Here is an 11,695-nt window from a genome sequence, read left to right as displayed (position 1 = left end):
GCAGAAAGAGAGAGGAAGAGAGTAGCTCAGTGCACCATGGGAAATCCCCCGATAGTCTAGGCCTATAGCAGCATAACTAAGGGATGGTTCAGGACTCACCTGATCCAGCCCTAACTATAAGCTTTATCAAAGAGGAATGTCTTAAGCCTACTCTTGAAAGTGGTGAGGGTGTCTGCCTCCCGAACCACAACTGGAAGCCGGTTCCACAGGAGAGGAGCTTGGTAACTGAAGGCTCTGGCTCCTGTTCTACTTTTAGAGACTATAGGAACCACAAGTAGCCCAGCATTCAGAGAACGTAGTGTTCTAGTGGGGTAATAGGGTACTATGAGCTCTTTAAGATATGAAGGGGCCTGACCATGAAGAGCTTTATAGGTGAGGAGGAGTATTTTAAATTCAATTCTACATTTTATAGGGAGCCAATGCAGAGTAGCTAGTACAGGAGAGATGTGATCTCTTTTTCTAGTTCCTGTCAGTACTCGTGCTGCAGCGTTCTGAATTAATTGGAGCGTTTTAATGGACTTATTGGGGCAACCTGATAATAAAGAGTTGCAGTAATCCAGCCTTGAAGTAACAAATGCATGGATTAGTTTTTCTGCATCTGTCTGTGATAGTATGTGTCTAATTTTTCTAATATTACGTAAATGAAAGAAGGCAGTCCTAGAGGTCTGCTTTATGTGGGAGTTAAATGACAAATCCTGATCAAAGAGAACTCCAAGATTCCTGACAGTGGTGCTAGAGGCCAAGTTAATGCCATCTAGAGTGACTATATCTTTAGACAATGAGTCTCTAAGGTTTTGGGGCCAAGAACAAGAATTTCGGTTTTTTCTGAGTTTAACATCAGAAAATTGCAGGTCATCCAGGATTTTATGTCCTTAAGACATGTTTGTAATTTAGATAATTGATTAATTTCATTGGGTTTGATTGATAGATATAACTGCGTATCATCTGCATAACAGTGAAAGTTAATGGAGTGATTCCTAATAATGTTGCCTAAAGGGAGCATATATAAAGTAAATAGTATTGGTCCAAGTACAGAACCTTGTGGAACTCCATGACTAACTTTAGTATTTATGGAGGATTCATCGTTAACATGTACAAACTGAGTACGATCTGATAAGTATGACTTAAACCAGGTTAGGGCAGTTCCTTTAATGCCAATTTGATGCTCAAGTCTCTGTAAAAGAATATCATGGTCAATGGTGTCAAATGCAGCACTAAGATCTAATAATACAAGTACAGAGACAAGTCCATTGTCAGAAGCAGTCAGAAGGTCATTATTAACTTTAACCAGAGCTGTCTCTGTGCTATGATGAACTCTAAATCCTGACTGAAAATCCTCAAATAAACTATTGTTATGTAGAAAGTCACACAAGTCTTTGGCGACTACTTTCTCCAGAATCTTAGAGAGGAACGGGAGGTTAGAAATCGGTCTATAGTTGGCTAAAACCCCTGGGTCAAGAGTAGACTTTTTAAGAAGGGGGTTTAATTACAGCTACTTTAAAGGACTGTGGTACATATCCTGATAATAAAGAAAGATTAATCATATCCAGTAAAGAAGTGCCAATTAAGGGAACAACTTCTTTAAGCAGCCTAGTTGGGATCGGGTCTAACAGACAGGTTGATGGCTTCGATGAAGAAATGATTGAAGTTAACTGATGAAGATCGATAGCAGAAAAACAGTCTAAATATACATCTAAGTTTACATTGACAGAAGTCCCTGAACTTGGAGAGCCACTGATAACTGTTGATGGCAGTTGGTGATTAATTTTTTCTCTAATAGTAATAATTTTATTATAGAAGAAGCTCATGAAGTCATTGCTACTTAAGTTTATGGGGATATGTGGCTCGATAGAGCTGTGACTCTCTGTCAGCCTGGCTACAGTGCTGAAGAGGAACCTAGGGTTGTTCTTATTTTCTTCTATTAGTGCTGAGTAATAGGCTCCTCTGGCATTACGGAGGGCCTTTCTATAAATCTTAAGATCATCTTGCCAATTTGAGCGATATTCTGATAATTTGGAAGAGCGCCATTTCCTTTCAGATTTCCTAGCTATTTGCTTTAACTGGCGGGTTTGGTGGTTATACCAAGGTGCTAGTCTCCTATGTTTTAATAATTTCCTTTTTATAGGAGCGATAGAGTCTAATGTTGATCGTAGTGAGCCTGTAGCACTATCGACAAGATTATCAATTTCAGAGGGACTAAAGTTGTTATAGGACTCTGTTAAATTCAGACATGGCATTGAATTAAACACTGAAGGAATCTCCTCCTTAAATTTAGCTACAGCACTGTCAGATAAACATCTGCTGTAGGAAGTTTTGCCTAATGGCTTATAATCTAATAGTATGAATTCAAAAGTTACTAAATAATGGTCAGATAGGAAAGGATTATGTGGGAAGACTATTAAATGTTCAATATCAATGCCATATGATAAAACAAGGTCAAGAGTGTGATTAAAACAATGAGTTGGTTTATTTACACTCTGACAGAAGCCAATTGAGTCTATTAATGATATAAATGCATTACTAAGGCTGTCATTGTCAACATCCACATGAATATTAAAATCACCTACAATAATTACTTTATCTGATTTAAGGACTAAGCTTGATAGAAACTCTGAAAATTCAGATATAAAATCAGAGTACGGTCCAGGAGCGCGGTACACTATAACAAATAGAACTGGCTGCAGTGTTTTCCAGTTTGGGTGAGAAAGACTAAGAACAAGGCTTTCAAATGAATTATAATTTAGTTTAGGTTTAGGGTCCATTAAAACGCTCGAATCATATATAGCTGCTACTCCATCTCCTCGGCCTGTGCCTCGAGGAATGTGAGTATTAATATGACTGGGGGGGTGGATTCATTTAGGCTAACATACTCCTCGTGGGACAACCAGGTCTCAGTAAGACAAAGTAAATCAATATCATAATCTGATATTAATTCATTCACTAGAACAGCTTTAGAGGACAGAGACCTGATATTTAACAGCCCACATTTCATTCTCTTATTTTGTGCTACTGAGGAGTTGGTTTTAATTTTTATTAGATTTTTATGTTGAACTCCTCTTGTTTTTATTTCTTTAAATAGTTTAGGTGGTCGGGGGACAGACACAGTCTCTATGGGGTTTTGGGTGGGTGACTGTTCTAAAGAAAGCGCAGAGGAGTGTGTAAGACAGCAGCTCTGCTTCCTGGTCCTAACTCTGGACTGTCAGGTTTTAGAAATAAACTTCGCCATATTTCTAGATAAGAGAGCCGCTCCATCCAAAGTGGGATGGATGCCGTCTCTCCTAATCAGACCAGGTTTTCCCCAAAAAGGCTTCCAGTTATCAATGAAGCCCACATCGTTTGCTGGACACCACCTCGACAGCCAGCGGTGGAATGACGACATGCGGCTATACATGTCATCACTGGTCACATTGGGGAGGGGTCCAGAGAAAAACTACGGTGTCCGACATTGTCTTAGCATAGTTACACACCGACTCCACATTAATCTTAGTGACCTCCGATTGGCGTAAACGGGTGTCGTTACCGCCGACGTGGATAACAATCTTACTGTATTTACGTTTATCTTTAGCCAGCAGTTTTAAATTTGATTCAATGTCGCCCGCTCTGGCCCCAGGGATGCATTTAACTATGGCCGCTGGCTTCGCTAACTTCACGTTTCTGACTATGGAGCTGCCAATAACCAGAGTTGGTTCCTCAGCGGGTGTATCGCTGAGAGGGGAAAATGTATTAGAAACGTGAAGCGGTTGGTGGTGACCTGTGGGCTTCGCCGTTCTAGTCTTCCTTCGCTCAGTCACCCAGCCTCCCTGTCTTCCCGGCTGCTCGGGAACTACCGGGGGATCTACAGAGCTAACAGAAGCTACCTTCGGTCGGACCGCACCGGCTACCGGGGGCTGGCTAACTATAGCGGCTAAAGATATCTCAGTGGTGCGGTGCCGTTCCTCTAACTCACTAAGCCTCGCCTCCAGCGCAGTAAATAAACTACATTTAATACAGGTACCATTATCTTTAAAGGAGGCAGAGGAATAACTGAACATCTGACACACTGAGCAGGACAGAGGAGAGGGAGAGGGAGAAGCCATAGCTAACTGCTAATGCTAATGAAACTAGAGTGTATGAAAAACTTTGAAAGTAGTGAAAAGTCCCTAAAAGAGGGAGAAACTCCAAGTGTTTAAGTAGAACTAGTCTACGTTTAAATGTTAAGCGGGTAAATAACCGCTGTAACGGTTAATCAGGAAGCCTTTGACACTCAGCCAGCCAATCAGAACGCATGTAACACTCAGCTACCAATCAAGGGGCGTGTAACACTCAGGCAGCCAATCAGGAGGCGTGTAACACTAAGCCAGCCAATCAGGTGGTGTGTAACACTAGACCAGCCAATCACGAGGCGTGTCGCACTCAGCCAGCCAATCAGGAGGCGTGTAACACTCAGGCAGCCAATCAGGAGGCCTTTGACATTCAGCCAGCCAATAAGGAGGCGTGTCACATTCAGCCAGCCAATCAGGAGGCGTGTAACACTTAGACAGCCAATCAGGGGGCGTGTAACAATCAGACAGCCAATCAGGGGGCGTGTAACACTCAGCCATCCAATCAGGAGGCGTGTAACACTCAGACAGCCAATCAGGAAGCATGTTACACTCAGCCAGCCAATCAGGAGGCGTGTAACACTCAGGCAGCCAATTAGGAGGCGTGTAACACTCAGCCAACCAATCAGGAGGCGTGTAACACTCAGGTAGCCAATCAGGAAGCCTTTGACACTCAGCTAGCCAATCAGGAGGTGTGTAACACTCAAACAGCCAATCAGGGGGCGTGTAACAGTCAGCCAGCCAATCAGGAGGCGTGTAACACTCAGCCAGCCAATCAGGAGGCGTGTAACACTCAACTAGCCAGTCAGAAGGCGTGTAACTCTTACACAGCCAATCGGAGGCGTGTAACACTCAGCTACCAATCAAGAGGCGTGTAACACTCAGCCAGCCAATCAGGAGGCGTGTAACACTCAGCCAGCCAATCAGGAGGCATGTCACACTCAGCCAGCCAATCAAGGGGCGTGTAACACTCAGGCAGCCAATCAGGAGGCCTGTAACACTCAGACAGCCAATAAGGAGGCGTGTCACACTCAGGCAGCCAATCAGGAGGCGTTTAACACTCAGGCAGCCAATCAGGAGGCGTGTAACACTCAGCTGCCAATCAGGAGGCGTGTAACACTCAGCTAGCCAATCAGGAGGCGTGTAACACTCAGCCAGCCAATCAGGAGTCATGTAACATTCAGCCAGCCAATAAAGAGGCATGTCACACTCAGCCAGCCAATCAGGAGGCGTGTAACACTCAGCTACCAATCAGGAGGCTTGTAACACTCAGCTAGCCAATCATGAGGCGTGTAACACTCAAACAGCCAATCAGGGGGCGTGTAACAGTCAGCCAGCCAATCAGGAGGCGTGTAACACTCAGGCAGCCAATCAGGAGGCGTGTAACACTAAGCCAGCCAATCAGGTGGTGTGTAACACTAGAACAGCCAATCACGAGGCGTGTCGCACTCAGCCAGCCAATCAGGAGGCGTGTAACACTCAGGCAGCCAATCAGGAGGCCTTTGACATTCAGCCAGCCAATAAGGAGGCGTGTCACATTCAGCCAGCCAATCAGGAGGCGTGTAACACTTAGACAGCCAATCAGGGGGTGTGTAACACTCAGACAGCCAATCAGGGGGCGTGTAACACTCAGCCATCCAATCAGGAGGCGTGTAACACTCAGACAGCCAATCAGGAAGCATGTTACACTCAGCCAGCCAATCAGGAGGCGTGTAACACTCAGGCAGCCAATTAGGAGGCGTGTAACACTCAGCCAACCAATCAGGAGGCGTGTAACACTCAGGTAGCCAATCAGGAAGCCTTTGACACTCAGCTAGCCAATCAGGAGGTGTGTAACACTCAAACAGCCAATCAGGGGGCGTGTAACAGTCAGCCAGCCAATCAGGAGGCGTGTAACACTCAGCCAGCCAATCAGGAGGCGTGTAACACTCAGCTAGCAAATCAAGAGGCGTGTGACACTCAGACAGCAAATCAGGGGGCGTGTAACACTCAGCCAGCAAATCAGGAAACGTGTAAAAATCTGCTAGCCAATCAGGACGCATGTAAAACTCAGACAGCCAATAAGGAGTCGTGTCACACTCTGCCAGCCAATCAGCAGGCGTGTAACACTCAGGCAGCCAATCAGCAGGCGTGTGACACTCAGGAAGCCAATCAGGAGGCGTGTAACACTCAGGCATCCAATTAGGAGGGGTGTAACAGTCAGGTAGCCAATCAGGAGGCGTGTCACACTCAGCCAGCCAACCAGGAGGCGTGTCACACTCAGGAAGCCAATAAAGTGGCGTGTCACACTCAGGCAGCCAATCAGGAGGCGTGTAACACTCAGGCAGCCAATCAGGAGGCGTGTAACACTCAGCTACCAATCAGGAGGCGTGTAACACTCAGCCAGCAAATCAGGAGGCGTGTAACACTTAGACAGCCATTCAGGGGGCGTGTAACACTCAGACAGCCAATCAGGAGGCGTGTAACACTCAAACAGCCAATCAGGGGGCGTGTAACAGTCAGCCAGCCAATCAGGAGGCGTGTAACACTCAGGCAGCCAATGAGGAGGCGTGTCACACTCAGCCAGCCAATCAGGAGGCGTGTAACACTCAGCTACTAATCAGGAGGCGTGTCACACTCAGCCAGCCAATCAGGAGGCGTGTAACACTCAGGAAGCCAATTAGGTCGCATATAACTCTCAGGCAGCCAATTAGGAGGCCTTTGACATTCAACCAGCCAATCAGAAGGTGTGTAGTACTCAGGCAGCAAATAAGGAGGCGTGTAACATTCAGGTAGCCAATCAGGAAGCCTTTGACACTCAGCCAGCCAATCAGAACGCGTGTAACACTCAGCTACCAATCAAGGGGCGTGTAACACTCAGGCAGCCAATCAGGAGGCCTGTAACACTCAGACAGCCAATCAGGAGGTGTGTAAAACTCAGACAGCAAATCAGGGGGCGTGTAACACTCAGCCAGCAAATCAGGAAACGTGTAAAAATCTGCTAGCCAATCAGGACGCATGTAAAACTCAGACAGCCAATAAGGAGTCGTGTCACACTCTGCCAGCCAATCAGCAGGCGTGTAACACTCAGGCAGCCAATCAGGAGGCGTGTGACACTCAGGCAGCCAATCAGGAGGCGTGTAACACTCAGGCATCCAATCAGGAGGGGGTGTAACAGTCAGGTAGCCAATCAGGAGGCGTGTCACACTCAGCCAGCCAACCAGGAGGCGTGTAACACTCAGGAAGCCAATAAAGAGGCGTGTCACACTCAGGCAGCCAATCAGGAGGCGTGTAACACTCAGGCAGCCAATCAGGAGGCGTGTAACACTCAGCTACCAATCAGGAGGCGTGTCACACTCAGCCAGCCAATCAGGAGGCGTGTAACACTCAGGAAGCCAATTAGGACGCATATAACTCTCAGGCAGCCAATTAGGAGGCCTTTGACACTCAACCAGCCAATCAGAAGGTGTGTAGTACTCAGGCAGCAAATCAAGGAGGCGTGTAACACTCAGGTAGCCAATCAGGAAGCCTTGTGACACTCAGCCAGCCAATCAGGAGGCGTGTAACACTCAGCTACCAATCAAGGGGGCGTGTAACACTCAGGCAGCCAATCAGGAGGCCTGTAACACTCAGACAGCCAATCAGGAGGCGTGTAACACTCAGCCAGCCAATCAGGAGGCGTGTCACACTCAGCAAGCCAATCAGGAGGCGTGTAACACTCAGCCAGCAAATCAGGAGGCGTGTAACACTTAGCCAGCCAATCAGGGGGCGTGTAAAACTCAGCCAGCAAATCAGGAGGCGTGTCACACTCAGCCAGCCAATCAGGAGGCGTGTCACACTCAGCCAGCCAATCAGGAGGCGTGTAACACTTAGACAGCCAATAAGGGGGCGTGTAACACTCAGACAGCCAATCAGGAGGCGTGTAACACTAAGCCAGCCAATCAGGTGGTGTGTAACACTAGACCAGCCAATCACGAGGCGTGTCGCACTCAGCCAGCCAATCAGGAGGCGTGTAACACTTAGACAGCCAATCAGGGGCGTGTAACACTCAGACAGCCAATCAGGGGGCGTGTAACACTCAGCCATCCAATCAAGAGGCGTGTAACACTCAGACAGCCAATCAGGAAGCATGTTACACTCAGCCAGCCAATCAGGAGGCTTGTAACACTCAGGTAGCCAATCAGGAGGCGTGTAACACTCACCTAGCCAATCAGGAGGTGTGTAACACTCAGCCAGCCAATCAGCAGGCGTGTAACACTCAGGCAGCCAATCAGCAGGCGTGTAACACTCAGGAAGCCAATCAGGAGGCGTGTAACACTTAGACAGCCAATCAGGGGGCGTGTAACACTCAGCCATCCAATCAGGAGGCGTGTAACACTCAGACAGCCAATCAGGAAGCATGTTACACTCAGCCAGCCAATCAGGAGGCATGTAACACTCAGGCAGCCAATTAGGAGGCGTGTAACACTCAGCCAACCAATCAGGAGGCGTGTAACACTCAGGTAGCCAATCAGGAAGCCTTTGACACTCAGCTAGCCAATCAGGAGGTGTGTAACACTCAGCCAGCAAATAAGAAGGCGTGTAACACTCAGGCAGCCAATCAGGACGCATGTAAAACTCAGACAGCCAATAAGGAGTCGTGTCACACTCAGGCAGCCAATCAGCAGGCGTGTGACACTCAGGAAGCCAATCAGGAGGCGTGTAACACTCAGGCATCCAATTAGGAGGGGTGTAACAGTCAGGTAGCCAATCAGGAGGCGTGTCACACTCAGCCAGCCAACCAGGAGGCGTGTCACACTCAGGAAGCCAATAAAGTGGCGTGTCACACTCAGGCAGCCAATCAGGAGGCGTGTAACACTCAGGCAGCCAATCAGGAGGCGTGTAACACTCAGCTACTAATCAGGAGGCGTGTCACACTCAGCCAGCCAATCAGGAGGCGTGTAACACTCAGGAAGCCAATTAGGTCGCATATAACTCTCAGGCAGCCAATTAGAGGCCTTTGACATTCAACCAGCCAATCAGAAGGTGTGTAGTACTCAGGCAGCAAATAAGGAGGCGTGTAACATTCAGGTAGCCAATCAGGAAGCCTTTGACACTCAGCCAGCCAATCAGAACGCGTGTAACACTCAGCTACCAATCAAGGGGCGTGTAACACTCAGGCAGCCAATCAGGAGGCCTGTAACACTCAGACAGCCAATCAGGAGGTGTGTAAAACTCAGCCAGCAAATCAGGAGGCGTGTCACACTCAGCAAGCCAATAAGGAGGCGTGTCACACTCAGCCAGCAAATCAGGAGGCGTGTAACACTTAGACAGCCAATCAGGGGGCGTGTAAAACTCAGCCAGCAAATCAGGAGGCGTGTCACACTCAGCAAGCCAATAAGGAGGCGTGTCACACTCAGCCAGCCAATCAGGAGGCGTGTAACACTTAGACAGCCAATAAGGGGGCGTGTAACACTCAGACAGCCAATCAGGAGGCGTGTAACACTAAGCCAGCCAATCAGGTGGTGTGTAACACTAGACCAGCCAATCACGAGGCGTGTCGCACTCAGCCAGCCAATCAGGAGGCGTGTAACACTTAGACAGCCAATCAGGGGGCGTGTAACACTCAGACAGCCAATCAGGGGGCGTGTAACACTCAGCCATCCAATCAAGAGGCGTGTAACACTCAGACAGCCAATCAGGAAGCATGTTACACTCAGCCAGCCAATCAGGAGGCTTGTAACACTCAGGAAGCCAATCAGGAGGCGTGTAACACTCACCTAGCCAATCAGGAGGTGTGTAACACTCAGCCAGCCAATCAGCAGGCGTGTAACACTCAGGCAGCCAATCAGCAGGCGTGTAACACTCAGGAAGCCAATCAGGAGGCGTGTAACACTTAGACAGCCAATCAGGGGGCGTGTAACACTCAGCCATCCAATCAGGAGGCGTGTAACACTCAGACAGCCAATCAGGAAGCATGTTACACTCAGCCAGCCAATCAGGAGGCATGTAACACTCAGGCAGCCAATTAGGAGGCGTGTAACACTCAGCCAACCAATCAGGAGGCGTGTAACACTCAGGTAGCCAATCAGGAAGCCTTTGACACTCAGCTAGCCAATCAGGAGGTGTGTAACACTCAGCCAGCAAATAAGAAGGCGTGTAACACTCAGGCAGCCAATCAGGACGCATGTAAAACTCAGACAGCCAATAAGGAGTCGTGTCACACTCAGCCAGCCAATCAGCAGGCGTGTAACACTCAGGCAGCCAATCAGCAGGCGTGTAACACTCAGGAAGCCAATCAGGAGGCGTGTAACACTCAGGCAGCCAATCAGGAGGCGTGTAACACTCAGCTGCCAATCAGGAGGCGTGTAACACTCAGCTAGCCCATCAGGAGGCGTGTAACACTCAGCCAGCCAATCAGGAGTCATGTAACATTCAGCCAGCCAATAAAGAGGCATGTCACACTCAGCCAGCCAATAAGGAGGCGTGTAACACTCAGCTACCAATCAGGAGGCTTGTAACACTCAGCTAGCCAATCATGAGGCGTGTAACACTCAAACAGCCAATCAGGGGGCGTGTAACAGTCAGCCAGCCAATCAGGAGGCGTGTAACACTCAGGCAGCCAATCAGGAGGCGTGTAACACTAAGCCAGCCAATCAGGTGGTGTGTAACACTAGACCAGCCAATCACGAGGCGTGTCGCACTCAGCCAGCCAATCAGGAGGCGTGTAACACTCAGGCAGCCAATCAGGAGGCCTTTGACATTCAGCCAGCCAATAAGGAGGCGTGTCACATTCAGCCAGCCAATCAGGAGGCGTGTAACACTTAGACAGCCAATCAGGGGGCGTGTAACACTCAGACAGCCAATCAGGGGGCGTGTAACACTCAGCCATCCAATCAGGAGGCGTGTAACACTCAGACAGCCAATCAGGAAGCATGTTACACTCAGCCAGCCAATCAGGAGGCGTGTAACACTCAGGCAGCCAATTAGGAGGCGTGTAACACTCAGCCAACCAATCAGGAGGCGTGTAACACTCAGGTAGCCAATCAGGAAGCCTTTGACACTCAGCTAGCCAATCAGGAGGTGTGTAACACTCAAACAGCCAATCAGGGGGCGTGTAACAGTCAGCCAGCCAATCAGGAGGCGTGTAACACTCAGCCAGCCAATCAGGAGGCGTGTAACACTCAGCTAGCAAATCAAGAGGCGTGTGACACTCAGACAGCAAATCAGGGGGCGTGTAACACTCAGCCAGCAAATCAGGAAACGTGTAAAAATCTGCTAGCCAATCAGGAAGCATGTTACACTCAGCCAGCCAATCAGGAGGCGTGTAACACTCAGGCAGCCAATTAGGAGGCGTGTAACACTCAGCCAACCAATCAGGAGGCGTGTAACACTCAGGTAGCCAATCAGGAAGCCTTTGACACTCAGCTAGCCAATCAGGAGGTGTGTAACACTCAAACAGCCAATCAGGGGGCGTGTAACAGTCAGCCAGCCAATCAGGAGGCGTGTAACACTCAGCCAGCCAATCAGGAGGCGTGTAACACTCAGCTAGCAAATCAAGAGGCGTGTGACACTCAGACAGCAAATCAGGGGGCGTGTAACACTCAGCCAGCAAATCAGGAAACGTGTAAAAATCTGCTAGCCAATCAGGACGCATG

General features: G+C 48.6%; 1 protein-coding gene across 1 annotated transcript; it reads right to left on the bottom strand.

Moving 5' to 3' along the window:
• Positions 1-1,366: 1,366 nt before the first annotated feature.
• Positions 1,367-2,972, bottom strand: LOC127369985 (uncharacterized). Its single transcript, XM_051411598.1, has one exon. It carries the CDS (start codon positions 2,760-2,762, stop codon positions 1,470-1,472), a length of 1,293 nt encoding a protein of 430 aa, XP_051267558.1. The 5' UTR covers positions 2,763-2,972; the 3' UTR covers positions 1,367-1,469.
• Between the last annotated feature and the right edge of the window lie 8,723 nt (positions 2,973-11,695).

Source organism: Dicentrarchus labrax, unplaced genomic scaffold (assembly GCF_905237075.1).
Source record: "Dicentrarchus labrax unplaced genomic scaffold, dlabrax2021, whole genome shotgun sequence".
Lineage (NCBI taxonomy): Eukaryota > Metazoa > Chordata > Actinopteri > Moronidae > Dicentrarchus > Dicentrarchus labrax.
The sequence above is the reverse complement of the archived record's forward strand: the minus strand, read 5'-3'. Positions and strand labels throughout refer to the sequence as shown.